The sequence below is a fragment of the Pelmatolapia mariae genome, linkage group LG22 (genome assembly GCF_036321145.2).
Source record: "Pelmatolapia mariae isolate MD_Pm_ZW linkage group LG22, Pm_UMD_F_2, whole genome shotgun sequence".
NCBI lineage: Eukaryota > Metazoa > Chordata > Actinopteri > Cichliformes > Cichlidae > Pelmatolapia > Pelmatolapia mariae.
The window spans coordinates 30,399,743-30,423,574 of NC_086245.2; the positions used below are offsets into that span (position 1 = coordinate 30,399,743).

Here is a 23,832-nt window from a genome sequence, read left to right on the forward strand (position 1 = left end):
TTGTATACATTAAATGACTTTGCACTTTTAATCTCATTTCTGTGCAGTCATGATGAAAGAATGTGTGACAATAATGTGGTTTTCTTTTAACTTATAACAACAATAACATCACCTTCTGCTGAGAAGATAACTCAATATGGAATAAGTAGGTTTCTCTTTTTGAAAGGGACTGAAAATAGAGGGCATGTTCCTCCCATATTGGCTTCTCTTCATTTGCTCCCTGTTAAATTAAAATCATTCTCCTCACAGACAAAGTCTTGAATAATCAGGCCCCATCTTACCTTAAAGACCTCATAGTACTGTATCACCTATATCAAAGCAACATCAACATGGATGGCAGGACCCAAGGTTTCCCAGCAGAACATTGCTCAAAGCATCACACTGCCACTTGTTGGCTTGCCTTCTTCCCATAGTGTATCCTGGTGCCAGGTTTTCCATCGGTAAGGGATACACATGGACCTGGCCATCCACTTACAAGAAAACATGATTAATCAGACCAGGGCACCTTCTTCCATTGCTCCATGGTCCAGTTCTGATGTAAACATGCCCAACACAATAAACTGTGATGTCACACAGCTTGGCCCATGTCAAACTCGCTAAAATCCTTACGCTCGCTCATTTTTCCCTGTTTCCAGCACGTCACTTCCTCCCTAATATATCCCACCCACTAACAGGTGCCATGATGAAGAGAAAATCAGTGTAATTCACTTCACCTGTCATAATGTTATGTCTGATCAGTGTATCCTGTGTACATGAAAACATTTTACTGTTAAGTAGGATATACTGCTGTTTTTGTTGGAAACAAGAGATTTTTACTGTGTCAGTTCATTCTGACAATCACTCAGTATTTCTACTGTAGAATAGAGCTGCTACTGTGACTGTCCATTTACTACAAACTGCTATCACAGGTGTTATCACGGGTTAGAGACAAATAATTGTGTTTTGTCAAAGAGACATCAGCTGCACTTTTCTAAAGACAGATCCACTACTTGGAGGGAAGAAAATATTCTAATCATGGCTTAACTGTCTGTTGTCTTTAGGCTCAGATGGTGGTGACTTATTTATATACCACATCTTTATAACACTGCCCTCATCTGGTCATTTTAAAAGGCTATATCCCTCCCATTCACACATTTCTGCTTTATTTGCATCCATGTCATCAGCAGACAGAGGCATGAAGAGACTTAAATAATCTCACTGGACTGCATGAAAAATCACATTTTATTTTCTGAGCAGATTGTACAGTTATTCAGTGTTGTTGGAAAACAGTTTAATAGTCTCTGTATAAAAAAAAAAAAAAAAAAAAAAAAGTACCATTACTACTAGGAGATAATATCTGAGAAATACTTTAGAATTAAAACATGTCAGTGTTGCATGTCAGTAGTTTACAATACAAAGTAAATCAAATCTACACAATTGATCTATACAATAGCAGCCACCTATGGCATATACAAAGTACCATAAAACAGCCAGGAAAATAAAAATATGTACATTTTCATGCTGTGAATAATTCAGTTATAAACATAGTTTAATTAGAGGTTCAAAAACTTTATAGTTTTCTATATACCTGATTAAGGAACATAAGGTGCCTTATTAAAAAATGATCTAGGGATATGTCCCATGAGAATCAACTACATGATCAGCAAAGTACAGTAAAATGCACACGTTAGGATATTATGTGTCACTGTCAGTAAGTATCAGTATGTTGTTGATTCAAACAAAGTGACGACTCAGTTGTAAAGAAGTCTTTCACATTTTGTCTGAGCCTTTCATTATTTTAGGTGTTTGATGATTTCAGTAGTAAGGCAGGTGCTGTGTGGCACCTTTGAGTACACTCAAATAAACAGTTTTTAAACTAGTCAGTTTAGTGGTACCATCAACAGTGCTAATATGAACTGCTTTGTGTGCACAGTCTTTCTGTTCTGGAAGAAAGGGAGAATATATTCATGAAGGCAAGACATCAGGAAGAGATTTACCCCCTTCAAGGTCAGTCTCTGAGTCCCCAATACAATGGGGATGTTCGCACGTGGCGCTCGCCCTTTTTAGTGTTGGCACCGTGCGCCTCCAACATGGATGCACCGACAAACTCCTCCTTTCCTGAATTCCACAGTGTCAGATCTGCCTTAGACCTCACTGTGGGTGAACAGATGTGTGGCTCCTTAAGTCCTTGTTCCATTTAGTGACGCCGTCTTCAGCAGGTTAGCAGGCATGGATTTTAAAAAAGATATACATACATAAAATGGACCAAAGGGGACCACATATTCAGTTCGCAGTGAGAAGGGGGAGGTGGGGGTTTGTACCGCCTCGTTCCCCCCAGTTTAAGTGCTATACTGGTCGGCACGGAGAACTAAGGCCGATGAAACCTGGAGGAAAGAGAGAGGAAAAGTCAAGAGGTCAGTCTAGACGCTACTCAAAAATAGCAAATAGCACATAAAGAATTGATGATGTGCTGAATAAAGCCGAAAAACAGCTGGGATGAATGTTTAATGAGAGCTATATATGAGCCTGACCGGGTATAGATCCTGCTCTCTTCGTGGACCTCCATCTCTGAACTCTTGAATTCGTTGAGCTCCTTGCGGATAGCAGCCTGAGAAGAGGAGGAGACATGAAAGAGAGAGCGCTTCAGTGGGAACAGCTTTTATCCGTTTACAGTAGAGCACAGGAGAAGAAAGGCAGCAACGGATCAAAGCTTCATGTATTTTGATGATTCCTCAACTCTTAATGCTCCACAAACATAACACACACACACACACACACACTTGCCCTTTTGAACAAACTCAATCTGTATTTGATATCATGCCATATTCCAGTTTCCCCTCTCTCCCTAACATGCATTATTTTCTGTTCCTACACATTTAATGAGCTTCACTTGGCTCGGTAATTCACCTGGTAAATCTAAACCCAGCCATTATGCAGTACCTGTGCTGCATTCCAGGGATCCTTCTTTGATACCAAATCTGCTTGGAATGCAAATCCTCTCAGAGTGGTAAAATACTGTTATAAACGTGCAATGTTTAAGCTACCCACTGCTAAGAAGCTCCAAACCACAGGAGGCCTGTTACGATAAAGAGAGGCATCAGATGCGTTAGAAGGTGAAGTCTCTCACCTTATCAGCAGGTGTTAGCTTCGTCCACGGCTTGTCTGCTCTGCGATCGTAGTCCTCAGCGTGGGTGCTTTCGACGTACTCATGGAAACGCAGGATCTTCCTGGCTTGAAGCTCGGCCACTGTGGGTCTCTGAGACAGCTGATGGTAGAATGGACAAGGCTGCTGTCAGTTTCTTGTTTACAACAACAGCAGCAACAAAAACAAGCTGTCACATTAAAGATAAAGTCACTTTATTGTATCCTAACCTTTCTGGTGAGCCTCCGCTTGATCTCGCTTCTCTCCAGCCGTCGGTCCACTTCGTTCTTGGCTGTGGGGAGGAGAGCACATTCCATGAGAGGGAAACGCTACAGATAGATTTCACCTGAGCTGCTGTCGGCACACTGCCCTCACTGGAATCTTTAATCACTGCCTGGCTCTGCACAAGGCACTGCATTGTTTTTAGCACGCTGAGGAGCATCAGTTCTGTAGAGTCATCTGAGGACAAGCGAGCTGCAGCGGGGCAGAATGAATCCTTGAAAACTTGCTGACAGATTCTGAGAAGTATTAAACCTGGAATCCCACTCAGCATCACAGTGATGCTGCATCAGTGATCTACCACAGATAATCTGCTCCTCATAGTTTTGAACTTTCCGTTCTTGTGTTTTAACATGTAAGCAATGGTTTCTTATTTCAGAAACCTGGGTTATATATTTGGTAATTCAGGCAAAAAATATAGAAGTGTTGAAATACTTGAGGGTAGCGGCTGACCTCAGTTTGTCCATCAGAGAGCACTCACTCTACAACATCCCTGTTGGGAACAACCACCACAGGTTTGGGCCTGTACTGAGTTCACTAGGCTCTGGGCATCGATCGGCTCTCTGGGTTCATTTAAGCTAACAGTAGTGATCAGGACAAGCAGTCACACAGAGGTATGAACTCTCAAAGTTAACCCAGGGTTAATCCCTACATGTTCACATGAAGCCGTGGTGATGGTAGCATCTGACCAATCTTTCACGGATCCTATAGCTTGTCTTCCACAGGACAGGACTCCTGTGAGTGCTGCAGCTCGCCAACATAAGAGTGAGTGAATCTAGATAACAAAAAGATACCCTAGGAATACTGAAGTTGCTTCATAGTACAGGCCTCTGATCCGAGCAGAGTGAAAACAAGTATTTACTTGTAAACTTGTGACAATAAGAGCAGATTATTTTAAACTGCAGTATCATCTTATCGTAGTTAAGGACTCAAATATCTCAGTTTGTTTCGTTTGTCTGAAAATTTTTTTTTTTTTTTTAAATCAACAAATATCAGTATGTATGCCGGTTACAGAACATTGGTTTTCCAGCACCGGCAGTTGAAAGTCCATCACTTTGATTTCAGGTTAATGGTTAAAAGGAATAACACACTGTGTACAGCTTCTGGAATTCTGCTGTGCAGCTATACTGCACGTGTTTCAGTTACTTCACTACTGCATGCGATTTCTCTCCCATCGCACAGATTCTGGATAACGAGGACAGATTGTATTAAATTCTTAACAAAGAGTGGGGATTTGTACACAGTCCTTGGTAAGCTTGTTCAAATTTGTACTGCAGCCCAGAGATTCAGGAACTACACAGCAGAAGGCATCAACCACAGAATGATGGGCTAATAACATACAGAACAACAATGCTCCATCTACAGATTTTCATCTGAACTGAACACAAAATGTTATTTTTGTGAAGTAAACATAGAGGGAAAAAACCATAAAAACAAATGAGAATTTAATTTATTTCCATCACATGTGGTAGCAACCCGAGGTCCTTAATAAGTTCAGTATCTGCTTTGAGGCCTGAATTTGAATACCTCCGACAGTCTCTTAACTAAAGCAGAGCAGCAGCACTAGGGATGGGTATCGAAACCCGGTTCTTGTTGAGAACCGGTTCCCACTGTTTCAATTCCTTGGAATTGTTTGCCATTTTTGCAAACGATTCCCTTATCGATTCCAGTCGCCCCAAATGACGTCACCACGTTGCGGAGCGTCATTTACCTGGCAGGAAACATGGCGGCTCAAACGCTAAAAAGTTTGGTTATACTTTACGAGAACGGATGGCAACAGGGCAACTTGCAATACTTGCAAAGTAGATATTTCATTTAAGGGAGGAAACACTATGACTATGCAAAAGCATTTGCTCACAAAACACGCAATGACCTTAAATGAATGTCGTGTTTTTAATTCCGCTCCGGACTCGTGAATCTCAACGCAGCAGCAGCGGTAACGTTTGCACGTCCTCTCCCGTTAATGCGGCAGGTAAATAATCAACTAACAGTGCATATTATGTTAGCGCGATCTGCCTTATTACAAAACCTGCCATTACTGTGCGCTGCATTTAGGTGACCATGATGAGAGAGACAGACAGAGTCTGGCTGGCTCAGATGCTGGCAGTTCTCGCTGCAGTCTACCGGTAGCGTCTCCTTTCAGGCCAGGATAGACGAGTGTCACCGAGCAGTGACTAAGTTTGTGGTAAAAGGCTTGCACCCATTTGCCACAGCAGATGCCCCCGATTTTCGGTAAGTGAATGTGTTTAATTGTAGGCAGGGACATTACTGGATATTCTTGTGTAATTGCTACAGAAGAATATTTATTTTATTATTTTACATTTACAATTTTTTTCCTGGGGACCCTGTGACACCCCATTGAAGAGCCATAGGCTGTGGATCTCTTAAGATCTCACTGTTGGGTTTGTAAGGCCATGTTACTCCTAAATTTCTATCTTGTTCAAAGAGAAGATATAAAACAAAGTTCTAAGCTAATCGACCTTAGTGTTCTCCTTTTTTAAAAATAAGAATCGATAAAGAATCGAATCGTTAAACAGAATCTAAAATGGAATCGGAATTGTGAAAATCTTATCAATACCCATCCCTAAGCAGCACTGACAGAGCTGCCTGGTGACTGACCATGAGACAGATGGACTTGATATAGTAAATGTAGTGGCTGTGACTCATTAATCGCACATGTTCACTGCCATGTCTGGAAGGTAATGAGTAATTTAGACTCAACATCAATATGGACACCAAGCAGACGCGCCGAGTTGAAGAGCCTAAAGGAACATTGGATAAATAACTGATTCAGGCTCTCTAACGTGCACTGGTGTATTTATTCAAATCACACGCAAACTTGTAATGAAGTGCCCTCAGACCCAATAACGTACAAACTGTTGTGTGTTTAGTGACACTCGTGGTGCCTGAGGCAAAAAGGAAAAACATTTTACAAATGAGTGAATGACTAATGCTCTCTATTGATTTCAAAGATGAGAAAATAGAAAGTGGGCTTCTTAACATTACAGCGCCGATGAATGAGATGCAAGTAAACACACAGCTGAATGGAGACGTGAAGGATGGAGAGAGCAATAAATGGAGGAATAGGCTCACCTGGAAGGATGTTCCTCTGCTCCAGCTCTTTTGCTGTGGGTCTCTGACTCAGCCGCCTGAGGGAAGACAATATTTCAGACAGAGCATATTTTTCTTTGCCTTCATTAGATAAATAGTGAAGAGTAGACAGGAAAGTGAGAGAGGGTGTGTTTTGAAGAAGAAAGTGAAGTGCTGCAGATATCGATCTCAGTCTACTTTTTTGAGTTTGCTGCATGTTAATGTGAAGCCAACCGAAAAATAAAACTATTCAGGCCATTTTTTTCCCAAAACTGTCTTAACTTTACTCTCAGTGCCTAAAAACCTTTACCGTGTCAGTGTGGTCCCGATCTTGTTCCTCAGTTCCTCCCACTGCTCCTTATTGTTCCAGCTCATGCCATCATTGTTATCCTGATTCTCCTTCTCCCGCTCTTGTCGCTCCAGTTTCAGCGCCAGCGTGTCCTTCCTCTTCACTCGACTCGCCAGCCCACCTGTTACACACAAGAGACATGTTTATACATCCAACAACAACACCAACATGCCTACACCTGAATCATCTTTACACAGCTGAACATGGACATTTCAAAGAAGCTAATAAAGACCAAGTGCTTAAAGCTAAAGTTAGTAAGAGCTCAGAGCCAGTATCCTCGGTGTGAGAAGCAAAAGGATCAAAGCAGTTTCAAGGAAAATTATGGAGACAAGTTTCCCCAAAAAGATAAAAGGATCCATTTCCAATTACCTGGTGAATTTATAAACATGTTGGAAATTTCTACAAGCGACAGATAATTTTTTCAGTTTTTACAATTAATCATATTTTTTTTATTGTCAAAATGATATTGTTTTATATTCTGTCAGTCAAAGTTCTTAGAAAGAAAATCTGAATCGACAAAACTATGATTTCCCCCCAAAAAAAGAAAGACAAAAGAAATCTAAGGAATCTGAATCAGCGAAGAAAACTGTTATTGGTCCATCTGTACTGTAAGACATGAAGAAAAGTCCAGTAACTTCTTCATGTTTCCTCAAATACAGTCAAGGTTGAAGCTGTCTTTAGAGGAAAAGCAAAATTCCTTCTGCTTAAATTAATTTAAATTGTCAGCCTAAGATGTCAAAGCAGCAGAGACACCTCAGGACATCTGACAACTAGAAATATGGACTAATGAGTAAGAATGTGGGAATTTTGGTTATAGTTTTTTTTTTCTAAAGAGGAAAAAAAAATAACTGGATGGTAACTGTGTGTGGTTAACACAGTGGATAGATGGAGAAGGCATGGAAAATTTATTCAGAATTCAAGGAAACATCTAACCAGATTTAATAGCTGGTTCGACCTTAATGAGATCATCATTAGTTTTAAAGCAGGAAACTGTGCCAGTGTGGTGAGTTGGAACATAGAGTGAAAGCAAAGCAGCCAATCACTGCTCCGTGTATGTAAAAAGCCCTTGAAGACTACTAGAATAAATGGTGTGCAAAGCAAAGCATTCAGAAGAGAATATTAAAGGAAAAAAAGAGAGACTTTGCTTCATGTACACTTTCTTCTTATGATTTTTCAAAGTCACATTCCTTGCTTTTATCGAAAACAACAATTTCCTGAAATGAGAGACACTAATTTGGCTGTGAGCTGAGGTGAAAACTATTTTCTATTCATCTTAATGCATAAGTGGGATTTTTAAATGTCGCTTTACAAGTGGAACTTACTTGGAGGGCCTTCCTCGTCTTCATCACTTTCTTCGTCTTCTCTGTACAGGATGGGGCCGTCTGAGTCCGACTCCTCCTCGCTGTCTCCAGGGCCTCCACCCTCAGGGATGACGGACACTCTGGGGTCTCCAATCAAACCTCTCCTGCTGCGCGGCTCCAGCTCCGGCTGGTTGGACGGCTTAGGGGTAAGTTTGCGCATCTCCTCTTCAATGTCAAAGTCATCGTCTTCTGGCCTGTGAAGGAACACAGCAGCTGTTAAAGAGCAATAAACCCACCCTGTCACAAATCTGCACACTGCATTTGGGAGCAACTGGGTGGGGTGCTATTATAAAATATTCGCTGTGAATTTGAAAACTACTTTTGCTTGAAATGCCCACCCCTGGTGCGCAGCTGAGGCAATAAAACAGGTTGTTTGCCTCCATCAAACAACATCTGTTTGTACCGATTTGTATAGAAGACTCAAAGGTGTTAAATTTTGATATAACAGTTTAGCCACACACTATGTTTGCAGCAGCTCATTCAAACTTTGAATAGTTTTTTTTATTATTATGATGTGGTTTAAGCACATTAACCCACATCAAACTATTCTGTCATGAAGCTATGTTTCCAAAATAAAGCCAAATGTGCCTCTTGATTTGTTATGCATCTGCATATTCAAATAGATAAATAAAAATAAAACAACAAAAACAACAACAAATGCTCCTGTGCCTACCCAGTGTTGGTCACTATATAATGAGTGCATAATGTGAAGCATATGGAGCACTTACAGCCTAAGTGGTTCGATGGTGACGGGGAGAGAGTGCCGTGAGTTACCCCCCACTTCTGTGGGGATCTCTGGTGGTATCTCAAACAGAAGTGAGTGGGCTCTCTGGGAACTGTCTGGGTTTGGCTGAGGTGGACCGGGACTGGCCAGAGCCCTAGAGATGCGAACATGTAGAGGGAGGAGTGGAGGCTGGCTGGGTGGCTCGGTGGTTGGGCTCGGGGGGTTAATTTGCGTCGTGGGGATGGGACCTGTTGAGGGGATGCTGGGTGGCTGGAGCGACTGAACCCTGGGGGGAGATGGAGGTATGTGGGAGGGCGGTAAAAGCAGAGGCTCAGTGGAGGTCTCAGGAACTGCTCCATTTGTCTTCTCCTCTGTGTTATTTCCTTTCAGGACAGCAGGGGGCACCAGAATGGGGGCGGGGGAGGGCTCACGGGTGGGAGACTCTGGGGTCTGACTGGGAGGAGAAGGATCCACAGAAAGGTGCTTGATGACAGGGGTTGTCCTCTTTGGTGGGGTTGGCGGAGAGCGTTTGGTTGGTGCCAGGACAACACCTACACCAGAGCCGGCCTGTGAAAGCTCTGCTGTTAAAAAGAGAATCAACAACAAGTCAGTACCTGTTATAAAGCATGATGATAACATATACAACGTATCATGAGCAGGTGAAGACGCACATTCAATTTGTAAATGAGTATGGTTAGTTTTATTAACAAAAATGAACAAAAAGCAAATCTGTCATTTTTAGTGAGGGAGAGAAGATGTTCCTGTTAATTCAGAGCTGGCTGCCAAGTCAGTGGAGGGTAACACACAGGTATTAGCTGTATCAGCAGGCTTTTAATGAACATTCCAGTGTGATGAACACGCTTAGGGCATTTTGAGACATAAAATGCCCATCACATTTCCATGCAGAGCTTTTTTGCCATACATTAGCGGAGCCAAAAAACAACTCCAACCGCTACAAAAACACATGCGATGGAGGTCTGGGGTTAAATGAAGGTGAGGTATTCCCTGTTGTATTGAGTTTGTGGCTCTATTCCACCTCTCTCCAGGCTTTACTACAACAGACCGGGATTGTGGCGCCCCTCTGGGTACCTGAGCAGCACTGGCCAGCCCTGTGACGCAGGTACAAGGGTAGAGAAAAGTAGAGGCCGAGCTCACTCTGGCGTCTCCAGCTGGTCCAGTAACAAGGCTGTCTGACCTTAGAGCCCCTGTTCAATGTGGAAGCTGGCAAAAATGAGTGGAGATGTCAGGGATATGGCTGGGTTTACATTCCAAGTTGAGAGATGAATACGGGAGGGAGGGGGTTCAGATAATGGTTTCTTGGCTTTACTTTGCCAGAAGCAGAGTGTACATCCATCATTACACAGTAAACAACTTCTGTGGAAAAATATCTCCGAGCAAAAGATAAGCACTTTCCTCGTTACATTAAAAAAAAAAAACACTACAGTGTGGTGTGGTACACATTCCTGACAGTTAAGGGAATTAAATCACAGGGAAATTATGTTTTTTCTCATTTTGGCTGGCCCATCGGCAGCAGCTACAATCACATATACATACTCACATATTATTATTATTATTATTATTATTATTATCCTCCTTTAGCCTTTTTATTGCAGGTCTAAATTAAAACCCCAAATGTAAGTATCAGTCTCAAATGCACAATACTGGTCATTAAATGATTTACACATCACACAGCATAGTTTTTAATATAACACAGCCTTAAAAAGTTTAGAAGTAGGAACAAAGTATCATGGAGGGAACAGAAATGAAAACTGAAAACAGAAGATGAGACCTTTTCTTTATCACAATCATATACTGCAGTAACGCGCAACGCTTGACAAAAGGCAGTGGAATGTGTCACTGCCACAGAGAATCAGCAAGTTTCAGATACAGCGCTGTAAACAGGAGCAGCTGTGGCATGCTGGGACAAAGAGATTAATACTAAAAGCCAATCCTTTTTTTTTTCCCCCTCCCATAAATCTGCCTTGTAGTGCAATACTACTAATGCTGCATAAAAGGAGCAAGCTCGTGCGTGTCTCCTCGACTGAGAGTGGCGGAAACACCGAAACTTCACAACTAGCGACATACTGGAAAGCACACACATCGGTGACATCTGTGAACAAGTATGGATATTCTGTATATCAGGATTACATCATGTTCAAATGGTGACAAGTAAAAGCAGCATATTTACAACTTCAAATCCACTAAAGAGCAATTCTACTACTGTGGGCTTTTAATACTTTTAATGAAGTCTGAAACACCTGTATCTAAGTCACAATTTATCTTTAATTGCACATATCACTATGTGAACTATCTTAATTGCCCCTTGGGGACAAATAAAGTCTTTCTGATTCTGAACTATGCGAGCCCATTGGCCAATAACAACAAAAGCTGACTGTAGTAAGGGTTTAGCAAATATGGCGTCTAAAGAATGGAACAAGACTTGGAGGTTTGGGTTAGAGCTGCTCTGACTTAGAAAATACATTAACAACAATCATCTGCTGATGTAAAGCATGCCTCACCAAAGAGAGAAATTAGCTGGAAAAGGTTGAAGTCATCAGTCTCCATTCAGCCCATTGAAATATGTCTATAAATGGAGACAACTTAGTTCTGTGGTCATTCTCGTATAAGTGGGATGAAGCACAAAGCTGATCTGTGACCTCAGACAAGCAGCTCAGAACAACAACTAAAGATGTAAAGGAATAATTTGAGTTAACTAACATGTCTGTTCATGACTGTATGCAGATCACTGATCAGGTATTGTTTTGTGTTTGTGTGATCTTGAATGTCAAAGTCAAGCTGGCAACAAGAATGACCTTGCCAAACAACAATCAGTGTTTGGATGAGCATGTGATTACTGTGAGACAGTTTTCCTTATTTGTAGCTCTCTGTTGCAGCAAGAGGTTTGGCTCTAGGCTGGCCTGGCTACGTGCTTAGCTAACCTTTTCTGTAAGGACCAAAACAGAAAGAAAGAAAGAAAAAAAAGCACTTCTGTCTACTTATATGGACTATTTTTACTTCCACATTACTTATTACTTTTCTCAGTTTATACATATATAAAAAAGTACCTATACTTTAATCTTAAAAACTGTACAGTACTCTGTTTTTGTAACTATTGTCCATGATGTAAATATTTTCTTCTGTAAAAATTGTGTATGTTTCTGTTCTGTTTGTATATGTGCTTTTATTCTGCTGCTGTTACAACCAAATTTCTCCTTGTGGGACAATTAAAGGATTATTCTATTCAATTCTTTCAGATAGAATCACAATGTCTTTGAATTCTCTAATAGTCAAACCTGCAAGATCTAAATATGAAACAAAGTCATAATCACGCTGTTATTCATATACAACTCACTGAACAAGGCCTTTTTCACAGCATCTATTTTAATGTGAACTACAGTTGTAATAATGACTTTAATGACAGATTGGTTCTATGAAGGCAGAGCCTTTACTAAGGTAAATAGTATTTACCTAATATTCCATGTAAATATGATGAATTAAACAAAGACTTTGCAAACATTTCCTTTCTAGCAGCAAAAAACCAGACTTGGGCCCTGTCCTATTCCAAATAACTAAAACTGTCCAGCACCATGTATTTGCTGAAGTCTGCAGAAAGACTTATCTGGTCATGCATAACATACCTTTCCCATAAACAACAGGGGAAAAACTCTGAAACACTCACTGATCTCCAGAGTTTGACCTATGACCTAAGGAACAATGTCCACCTGCACCTGCTTTTCTATTAGAAAATTTTTCCATTATTCTATTTTTCCACCAGAATTACCACTACTACAGTCAGCGACAATTTAAACCCAGCATTGAAATGTCATTTAATAGCCTCTGTTTCTATAAAACCAAAACATCTTCCCTCTGTTGTCTTTGTACTTGCTCCTAAAAAGGCCATTTTGGGATTTTGTTTGATGAATTCTGTAAAAACAAACAATGTAAAACTGCAGAAGCAGGCAACAAACTCACCAAGCAGTGCAGGGTTGCTGTTGCGGTTGGTGGGTTTGGGTGGGGGGACAGGAGGTTGTTTGGCATGGGGAGGAATGGGGGGCGGTGTGTCAGAGTCAGTTGAGGAAGCAGCAGTGAGGGAAGGTCGGGAAGCGTCATCTACAATTAGGGACACCGTCCTTGGGGGTTTGGCTATAGGTACAGCAGCAGAGGAGGAGGAAGAGGAAGACGAAGAGGATGAAGACGAGGAGGGGGTCGGACTCCTGGTGGACTCATAGATAGGACTAGCGAGGAACTTGGGGGGGAGCAAAGCTTGTTTGGGTGGGGGAGGCAACTGCTGTGAGTCCTGTGTTGGAGGAGTGTCAGGGGTGAAGCGGACACCAGCGGACTCTACAGAGGGGGTAGACACACACACAAACACACACACACATACACACATTAAAGATAAGGTCACAATAAGGTGCTGCATAAACACAAAATGCTGCTGCATAAACAGGAAACATGAAAGGGAACGCTGAAGGAGAAGCTGATGCCCGAGTCAGGCTTATAAAATACCGAGAGCTTAACCAGAGGGAGGGCAACTCGGATCAAGGTTCTGCAATTATTAGAGGATGAGAGGCAACGTGAATCACATGATGTAAAAATCACACACAACAGACAAGGAGGAGGATCAAAGATGCACAGAGGGGTCTTAATGATTTGTTTTCCCGCTTTTCGTGTTCACCTAGATTCATGTATCAAAGCTCAGCATTTACCGGTTCATCTTCATTAGCCCATCAAAATGAAGGTTTAGTCATCTACTAAAAATGCCTTCGCAACACCATCAGGACACTGATTAGCAGCGGTTTCATCATAGCTAAGCATCCACTGATTAAGAAAACAGGCACAGACACAAGAAATTACATCGCAGATTCAAATTGGTTTCACCAACTAAACAGGTAAACAACAAATACGACAGCAAATTAGAATCGTATCTGTTGGTTGATATTTTGTTATCGACCAACAGATATTTAACAGATAATTTAACTTGCAGAAAAAAATGCTTAGATTACAATAAACTGCCTTGGTATTAGTCCACTTGAAACATTTAAGTCACTACAAGCTTAGTAAGTAACTCCTTTTCCCTCCATGAAATGCAGATACAGTGGCTCTGGAAGTGCCACTACACTGATGCAGAAGCAAAAAGTTGTTTAAGACGAAATAAGGCTGGGTGAAGCAAAATCGTTGTTCTTGCACAATATGGAAAACTTGCGGCTTGTGAAATCCAAACGTGTGCTATGCACACTACTGCGCTCCTTACAGCTACTCACTCACAGGCCTACAGGGTTATGCCTACAACGTGAATCAGCTGTCTTTTTTACAATAACTTTAGTATATTTAAAAAAAAAAAAAAAGGCAAAACTTCATCGAAAGCTGAGCATCTGTACTGCAAAACTGCACAATTTCAGGATGTATTTTTGATAATTCACTGCAGACAACTTCAAAAGATGCATTGTGGGTAAACCTTTCATGATCAGATCACTGTGTGCTGGCTCATGTCCAGAGTGACTGCTCTTTACTTGACACAGAAAGCTCAAGCACATTAGTGCCGTCACATTTTCATGACATCGCAATTGTCAAAAATGACCATGTTGCTCATAACATGACAAAAGGTTGAAATTAAACCTGCAAACCACACCTTAGTATATTTTGTGTTGAATTGTGGTTTTCATTCCTTGAGCAAGTAGAAGGTCAAATTAACATTTGGTGAGTATGTAAGAAATATATTTTGACACAAAAGGAAGCTGAAAGACGAGACTGGTATCAAAAAGTAGGTTAAAAGGAAACCATCCGTTTACTGTAACATGTTCTGGCCAGCCACCTAAACCAAATGGTGATATAGACAAACTTTCAGTTTGTCCAAAATGCACTTTTTCAAGTTTCCTTCAGTGAGTTATCAAAAAGCAGATCAAACAACTTGGGTATCACTTAGAGCTGGGCGATATAAGATTTTTTCATATCACGATATGTTTTTTTCATTTCAGGCGATAACGATATATATCACGATATAAGCCAAATAACTATATTTGTAAGATTTAAATGTGCCGTTGCTCACAAGTAAAATGTGAAATAATCAGCAGCTTGTCTTGATTTTAATATTTATTTCCCATAATAAGTTCAACAGGGTAGATGTACTTAAGGAACATGAGACTTTTTCAGATAAATAAAGGCAAATATTGCAAACTACACAAAAGGCAGCCGCTAAAGCGTTTAAGTTTCAAAATAGAACAAACAAAACAGACTACTAAATTGTCAATTCCACTTAGAAACAAAATATTAATTCTAAAAATAAATCTTAGTTTGTTTTACAGAAGAACAGACAAAATTGACTAACTTTTGTCAATATCAAATAAACTGAGAACTAAAAGGAAATTTTCAATCTCTCCTTGTTGTATAGCTTTCTGAACTTTCTGAATCCTTTATCATCTGCAACTGAAAATAGTTGTGGATGATTACTATACCTTTCTAATGTGACGTTGTTGTCCCTGGCTCTCTTTCTCTCTCTCTCCCTCCCGCTCTGTTCCTGTGCTACTGCGACTACCGCCCCGCCCCTCCCCCCTCTTCCCAGCGCAAAGCACAAGGCTCGCGTGCAGAGTGAAGCGGAAAAAAAGTGCGAGAGAGAGGGTGAGAGAAGGAAAGAAAAAAAAACCCCACGGCTCGCGATAAGGAGCTGGCTCGCGTCGTTCACGTCAAAAATCCGGCTCTAGAGCCATTTCGTTCGCGACGGACACATCACTACGAAATATCTTCGCACTACGGAACTTCTATGGCCCTTCCGTTCGACAATCTCTCCGGCATTGGAACCATCATCTCTTTTCTCTTCGGTAACCTGGTCACCCACGCTCTCGGTTGATTTTTCTCTAGTCGGCACACTCATTTCCTCCATTACCTAGGCAGCCCGGCTGGCTGCTTCCCAACAACTACACATGTGCGGCTTGGCACTTGTGCTGTACGTAACAAGTCACGTGACGTGACGCTGCGGCTGTGATTGGTTCGGCTCTGCGCTACTTAATTTGGATTGGCTGTTCTTTTCTTTTTCTTTTTTTAAGAGAGCAAGGTCTATGCAATAGTTTATTTTTTCTATCGAGAAAAAGTTATTTCGCAATACATATCGTTATCGTTTTATCGCCCAGCTCTAGTATCACTAAAGGCTTCTGCGAGAGAGACCTCACCTGATCGTTCTCTGAACTCTGCAGGGGCTGCGTATCTGGGCAGGGTGCTCCTTCGGTCAGACTCTGACGCAGGGCGAACTTTCTTGCTTTCCTCTGAGGAGCTCTTCTGGAGAGGAGGCCTCAAGTCAATCTCAGAGGCAGGCCTGATGATAGGCTGAAAGTTGTCCACAGACCGCTGGGGTCCTGGCCTCTCTCTCTCATTTCTTTTGGCCCAGTTATCCCGTTTGTCCTCCCTCTCTACTCGAGCATCTTTCCTCTCGTGGTTTTCTCTGTCCCTGTCATCTTTGTTCTCTCGCCAGTCTCTCTCGGGACGCCGATCCCTCTCTTCTCTCCTGTCTCTGTCATCCCTTTTTTCTCTTTCATCACGCTTCCTATTTTCTCTGTCCTCCCGCTCGCGGCGTTCTCTTTCATCCCTGTCTCTCCTTTCCCTGTCGTCCCTATCCCTCTTGTCCCTCTCATCCCGCTCTCGTCGTTCTCTTTCATCTCTGTCTTTCCTGTCCTTCTCTTCGCGTACTCGACGCTCCCTCTCATCCCGATCCCTCCTTTCAAGGTCCTCCCGATCCCTCCGTTTGTCCTCGTCGCGATCCCGCCTCTTGTCCTCGTCCCGGTCCCGCCTCTTGTCCTCGTCCCGGTCCCGCCTCTTGTCCTCGTCCCGGTCCCGCCTCTTGTCCTCGTCCCGGTCCCGCCTCTCACGCTCGTCCCTGTCCCGCCGTTCTCTGTCTCTATCTGTCCTTTCATCCCTCCATTCTCGCCTTTCTCTGTAGTCTCTATCTTCTCTCCGGTCAACTCCACCATCCCTTTCTCTTTCCTCTCGCCTATCTCTTTCTTCCCTGTCCTTCTTTTCATCTCTGCCGTCTCTTCTCTCATCTCTACGGTATCTATCATCTTGTTGAGACCCTCGAGGTAGAGTTCCTCCTTTCTTATCAATATCTGATGGCAGACGGCTTCGTTTGTCTACATCAACAGCGAGCCGTGCATGAGTGTCCACATCCAGCGGTGCCCGGTTACTTCGAGAAGCGTCAGACGGCACTCTGTTACGACGTTCATCTAGTTGGGGTAGCCTGGAATTCACCTTAATGTCCGACTCCCCTCGAGACACTCGCACCCCCGCTTCTGAGACCCTGTCCACATCCATTGGCACAGGGTGACCATTTTTAACTGGTGGAGCTTTGGAGTGGTTCACTTCGTTACTCTCTGTCAAAACAGTAAAACAAGTGTCATTAAAGTTGGATCCAGTTTAGCCACAGAATGCATATTACAGGTCTACCTACCGTTCTCTGGGTCGTCCTTTAGAACGCCTCTTGCTATTAACTCTTGGCGGCTTTTCCTAACTGAAATCTTCCTCTCCAAAACTAAAACAAAAAGTAAAAACACATTAAGCACGATGTAATGATTTACACAACATGCAAACGTGACAAAATCCTGTAGTAAGCATACCTATGGATGTTTCTGTGAACTTGTCACTTGGCTTCTTCTTCCTCCATTTCCAGGGCTTGAAGATATTTCCCATTTTGGAGAACTTGCCTTTGCGTTTAGCTGGAGGCGTTCCTCCACCAGAGCTGCCTTCCTCACCTCCTTTTGTGCTCTGTTGTAGGTCAACCTCATCATCTGTATGAACAGGACACAGAAAAACAATTTCAACTCATGACAACACCCTCACACATTAATCCAGTGTCACACTCATCCCTTATTTTGAGAACATACAACCGTCTAATGTAAAAACTAAACAGTCTTTACAGGCTGCACCAGTGCAGTTAGATTTCAAATGTAAGGCAGGGCCGCCTTATTAACTGCCATAATGAAAGCACTAACCTCTGAACAAGTCTAGTCCAAATTCCACTCCTCCACCTCCTACTATTTACAGGGTGGTGTGAATTAATGTGATTTTTTTTTGCCACTAAGGTGACAGTGGGGACTCAAGACCATGTGGTATCTCCTCCATTTGTCACACCACCACTATCAAACTGAAAACTTGAAATATTCTTGGCTTTAAGGGGGGAAAAAAAAGGTACATATCTGAGTCAGAATTGGTAAATGGACTGGTTCTTATATAGCACTTTTCTACTCTCACTGAGCACTCAAAGCGCTTTATACAACTTGTGCATTCACCCAATCATACCCATTCACACAAGCACTTTAAGGTTTTTAGTGCTTCTATCTAGCATTCACTCGCATTCACACTCCAATGGATGCATCGGAGGGCAACATGGGGTTAGTATGTTGCCCAAGGATATTTGGCATGTAGACTGGAGGAGCCTGGAATCGAACCACCAACTTTCCTGTGAGTAGGTGACCGCTCTACCACCTGAGCTACAGCCACCCCAATTCTAGAACAGGAGCATTCCAGAGGAGGTGTTTTGAAAATCCAGAGAAAGCCATAAGTGGGTGTGAATCTACCATTATAATTCTTAGGTGGTGAGTCGGCAGCAGTTATAACTGTTACACAATACTGCACTGGAGCATGGCAGACAGTGACAGGAAGTCCTGTGGCATTTCAATGTTTAATGTCCCTGAAAGGAATATTAAAATGTGCTTATTTAGCTGTAGTGGTTACACTACACATTTTATGCATCCCTCTCTACTATAAATGAGTTCATTTTATATTTTGGCAGTCAATGACATACCCAACAAGTTCCTTCAGGAACAAGTCCAGAAAGTATCGCATTTTCTCAAAAATGCAATACTCAGCATTTCGGTTACATTTCATACTCAGCCAGACCGGGCAAAGGTCAAACTAACAGATCGGCAAACTAGTCATTAGTCACTAATTCAAAATTCTTATAATTTTCTTATCTCAATATGCCTCACAGTGAGAAACTGAGCTGTGACCGGTGTGGCACAGGGTTTAGATAAATGTGGCCACTGGTCAGAGTCCTCAGAACATTGTGCTCCACCCCCGAGGGGAATAAAAGACAAAAAGTCCGAAAATCTGGATAAAATCCTGGAGGGATAATGCAGAAAAATCAGTATTGGATGTCCATGATCTTTGGGCACCAAGGCCCACTGCCTTAATAACAGAAATGATTCTGTGACGATAATCACTGCAACAGCTCAGGAAAATTACTCTCTAACCACAGTTTGCCATGCCATCCTCAATTTGAAGCACTGTCATGGAAAGAAGAAGCCACATGATCCAGAATCGCCAAAGTATTCTTGAGGCCGAAACTCATTTAAAATGGACCGAGGCAAAGTGGAAAAAACTGCTCTGTCATAAGACCAATGAAAATTTTAAAATGGTTTGGGAACACATTGATGCTTCTTGTTATTAGCACTCAGTCTATTTGTGTCTATAAAACTGGCAGATCTGGAAAGGCACCTTCAATGGTAAAAAGCACACACACAGGTTTTTGAGCACCGTATGATCGCATCGAGACAATGTCTTTTCTTAGGGAAGACAGCAGCACATACTGTACGTATAACAATAACATTGTTTCATAGGAGGGAAGTCCAGGCACAGTACTGGATGGGTTTATACTATGATTAGCAGAGACAGCTACCTGGACAAACTATTAACTTTTTTAAATTACTTTTTCTTTTTATAATTAAAGTGTTGTGTTGGTTAGAGCAGGGTGATATGACCAAAAATATTTATCACGATATACATTTGAAAATTTGCGATAACGATATAGCTGACGATATAATTGACACTAGACAAAATACTTTACAACTCCACAACTTTATTAGTGCTAAAAAAAAACAAAAAAAAAAACAAACATCAATGTATTTTCACTTAAACAAGCAGCTGTTTTTTATGTGCATTAAATTTATATAAAAATTTAACAGTGCAAATGCAAATTCCTTGCTGACAGTTTAACCAAAAGGCATTTCCAGTGGAAATTGGCCAACATATCCTCAGCATAACCATGTATAATATCAACAAAACTTAAAAAGAGGTTATACACACACACAATACGGTAATATTATGTTGAAGCACAGTACGTATCACTCCGCGAGGCTCCTGCCTACGATAGCCGTAATGCTCCGACAATCCATCAAGTGGTGCGGGTTCGTAGCTTAGCAAAGTCGTACTAAAACATTTGACAGATTTTCGAGCGCCGTGTAGCACATAAAATCGTTTCGAGGTCAGTAAACACAACCAGAATTCATACATAAGGCACACGGGATTATAAGGGGCACTGTCGATTTTCAGAAAAATCAAAGGATTGATTTTAAGTGTGCCGTATTTTCCAAAAAACACTGTAATAACCACGGCCCGCTAGCATGCTCTACCAAAAATAGTGCTTTGTTGTGTATCTGACGGACGAAAGCTAAACCAGTTCCACACCACTGAAGTTGCAGCATTTTTACATATTCTAGTTCATCCGTTTCATTCAACGATCCGCTTTCGCCCTTCTCATTCTCCGTCACCGCCATGTGCGTATGAAAACAAAGGCGCGTTTTACCCATATTCTATCGCCATATTTCATTTTGTTATCGTTGCCCAAGATTATACTAGTATTACCGTGAACTGTATGATATGGCCCAGCCCTAGTGTTGGTGTTAACCACAAGCTATCAATAAAACCTGATCCACCACAGCCACACTAACAGGGCTGACACAGATCTGTATGCATTTAATTTATAACGATGAAATATTTGCAGGGTCATCCATCAAACTGTTAACTGACAGAATATTTCAAAATGGCATTTAACTGAACAACCCCCCCCCCCCCCCCCCCCATTTGTCTCTCAAATCTTCAGGGGGGATCTTATTAACCCTGGTCATCCATGGTTCGAGCCCAGATGTTTTTTGAATGATCTCATGAAAGAATTGTTTATTAGGGGCAGGCGTGTTCAGGCATCAGTGTGTCACTGTTGATCAAAGGCCAAGTCACATCTGAAACTCTCCCATCTCTGACCACCCAACAATCTCACAGGAGACACTCTCTCCAGCAGCTCCAACCCAACACACCTGTAAGCTGCCTGTGTTGATTGATGGGGGATTGACAAACAGCATTCATTGAAAAATATCTGGGCTTCCAACAGCTTTGTTGCAGAGCAGGTTGACCTAGTGACTAATGATGCTAAGAGGCATTAAAATGCAACACTGCCCCAAATATGCTCAATAGGATTCATAATGGGAAGTAGGGAGGCCAGTCTGATAACACCCTTAGTTATCAGTTCAGCTAAAGCCCTTTCACAAAAAAAAAAAAAAACATGAGAAAGGCACAGAGGAGACCAGAACAGGCATAGAAGTTGCAGCAGAGACCGCTTCTAAATTCTGATAAAACCGAGTCATTCTTGACCATGATATGTCCTTCAATGCACATATTACAGAACTATGTATGACTGCTTTCTTCCATTTGCACAATATCTCTAAAATTACAAAAACATCCCGTCTCAGACTGATGCTGAAAAACTAGTTTATTATTTCTAGGCTGGACTACTGTAATTTTTTATTATCAGGATGTCCTAAAAAACTCCCTGAAAAACCTTCAGTCAATCCAGAATCTGAAGCAACAGTACTGACTGGGACTAGAAAGAGAGAGCACATTTTTCCTATATTGGCTTCTTTTCATTGGCTTCCTGTTAAATCCAGAATTAAATTTAAAATCTTTCTCCTCACAAACAAATGGTAAATGGCCTGTATTTGTATAGCGCTTTACATAGTCCCTAAGGACCCCAAAGCGCTTTACACGTTCAGTCATCCACCCATTCACACACATTCACACAGTGGTGATGGCAAGCTACATTGTAGCCACAGCTGCCCTGTGGCGCACTGACAGAGGCGAGGCAGCCGGTCACTGGCGCCACCGGGCCCTCTGACCAAACAAGGCCTTGAATAATCAAGCCCCATCACATCTTAATGACCCCATCAGGTTGGTGAATTTGAATCTGCCGCTGCTTTTAAAATGTTCATCTCTGACACACTGAGCCACAGATTCACATATTTACCACATAATTTTCCCCATGTAGACCAGAAAAAATGTAAATAAAAGTCATTACTTAAAACAAAGTTATTCTGATGATCACAGTGAAAAATAACATTGTAGACATGAAATCATGCATACTGCTTAGAGTAATGTCAGGCTTAGACAACAGTGTCTCACTCTCCTCAGAGACTGTGGCATATATGCATGACTGTGGTATGTGTAACAATGAGTAACCACAACAACATGGGGATGCTCCGTGTCTGTCATCCTGAAACTCTCATAATTCCCAATAAAAGCTCTTAGGTTATTTTTCCATGCAAATCAAACTGCACTTCAATGCTAAAACTTCGTACGCTGTATATTCATATAGAATATATTATGTTATCATAACACTGACATTTACCATTTACAAAGTCAATGACTCCACTCTAAAGGAAAAATTGTGTCTACTCTGCCACGGTGATATTTTAGAAGAAAAAATGAACACATTATTTGAGAGCATTTTGTGTAACTTTTATAAATAACGCATTAATTAATTTGCATTAGTAATTATTGTGTCATTCTGTATCTTGTAGAGGGCCTCATTCTCACTAGGTGAATACTTGAGCGCACTCTTTGTGGAAGAGTCCTACCATCCTTTTTGGCTGCTTGTTTGACCATCAGAATAACGATGGTGTGTGTGCCGTGGGCAGCTACAATTTGAGCCAATAGTTGGACACACTGAGTAGATTTCCATATCTCATCTCTTGGCTTTGAGTCAAGAAGGAGCATTTTTTGGTCTACTACAGTTCTTTTTACTCATAAAACAAAACCCAACTCAATGTTCCAAGTACTTCCCATGCTCAGTCCCATCTATCCTGCTTTTGACTATCAATAAGCTCATCAGGCTGAGCACACGCTCGAAGGTTTTCTGGCAAATCATGGGACAAAATTCAAATTTAAATTCAAAATAGACATTTATTTTCTCAAATAACAGTCCCAACCAACAGTCTGAAAGTAGGGCCATCACAGGTTTGACATTTCTAATACAAGTTAAAATCTGCATCTTCACAGAGCAGCCTATTAATTCTCCATTATGTGATTAGACTACATAAGACAAAATCATGGATCAATGTTTGTTGACAGCAAATGGTGCATATATACAGCAATTACTCAAGTGGCTCATTTCCAGCATCAGTGACATTACCAGTTTTAGATTAATCATTGTAATACTGAGTAACTTCTACATTGATATGTATACAACTATGCATACAATTTGTCACCAATCGCAACATTAATTCAATGCTACATATTCCCACACTACACTGTGTCATCCATCACAAGGCAGGAAAGCATTCCACCTGTGACCCCTTTTCAAGAAGCATTTTCCTCTCACACTTCGCTTCACAGAGCCAACTCAAATGAAGTCGTACAGTAATATTAACAAGCATTCTTTAAGTCACATCGGTGACACCGTGTGGCTCTGCATTTGTTGCATGTAAGGACATCATAGTAAGACAGCAACCATTTCATTTCGCCGATACCAGTGCAGTTTTATTTATTCTTCATTGTGTCCATTATCCATTTTTTTTTAATTTGTGACACAGCAGCTAAATACTAGCTGATGACATCACTCTGTCATCTTATTTGCACAAGTTATTCAACAGGACCAATATGGAGTAACACCCACATCCAGCTGATAATCTGGATAATATTGATATTCTTTTTCTTTTTAGACTGACTATTTTCTTTTTGACTTTCTTAAATAACAGAATTCAGACTGTTGGTCAGACAAAACAAGACATTTGAAGTTAAAATGTCAGGCAGCAGTCATTACAGTCATCACAACTTAAATTATTGAAAATATAAGTGAATACATTTTTTGTTTCTTTTG

The 23,832-nt window shown here is 41.4% G+C and overlaps 1 protein-coding gene across 6 annotated transcripts in view; it reads right to left on the reverse strand.

Moving 5' to 3' along the window:
- Positions 1 to 1,242: 1,242 nt before the first annotated feature.
- The window catches only part of phactr4a (phosphatase and actin regulator 4a), a 34,487-nt gene continuing 11,897 nt past the window's right edge, over positions 1,243 to 23,832 (reverse strand). For 4 of the 6 annotated variants that reach the window (XM_065471308.1, XM_065471306.1, XM_065471307.1 and 1 more), the window contains 12 exons: positions 17,525 to 17,695; positions 17,359 to 17,439; positions 16,088 to 17,281; positions 12,897 to 13,265; positions 8,929 to 9,505; positions 8,162 to 8,394; positions 6,801 to 6,960; positions 6,494 to 6,549; positions 3,352 to 3,413; positions 3,107 to 3,244; positions 2,511 to 2,587; positions 1,243 to 2,363 (listed from right to left, as the gene is read on the reverse strand). In XM_065471308.1, coding sequence (XP_065327380.1) covers positions 2,348 to 2,363; positions 2,511 to 2,587; positions 3,107 to 3,244; positions 3,352 to 3,413; positions 6,494 to 6,549; positions 6,801 to 6,960; positions 8,162 to 8,394; positions 8,929 to 9,505; positions 12,897 to 13,265; positions 16,088 to 17,281; positions 17,359 to 17,439; positions 17,525 to 17,695 — 3,134 coding nt within the window. In that variant the 3' untranslated portion in view covers positions 1,243 to 2,347. The remainder of the gene's footprint in view (positions 2,364 to 2,510; positions 2,588 to 3,106; positions 3,245 to 3,351; positions 3,414 to 6,493; positions 6,550 to 6,800; positions 6,961 to 8,161; positions 8,395 to 8,928; positions 9,506 to 12,896; positions 13,266 to 16,087; positions 17,282 to 17,358; positions 17,440 to 17,524; positions 17,696 to 23,832) is intronic. The other 2 variants (XM_065471310.1, XM_065471309.1) reach the window with 2 other exon arrangements.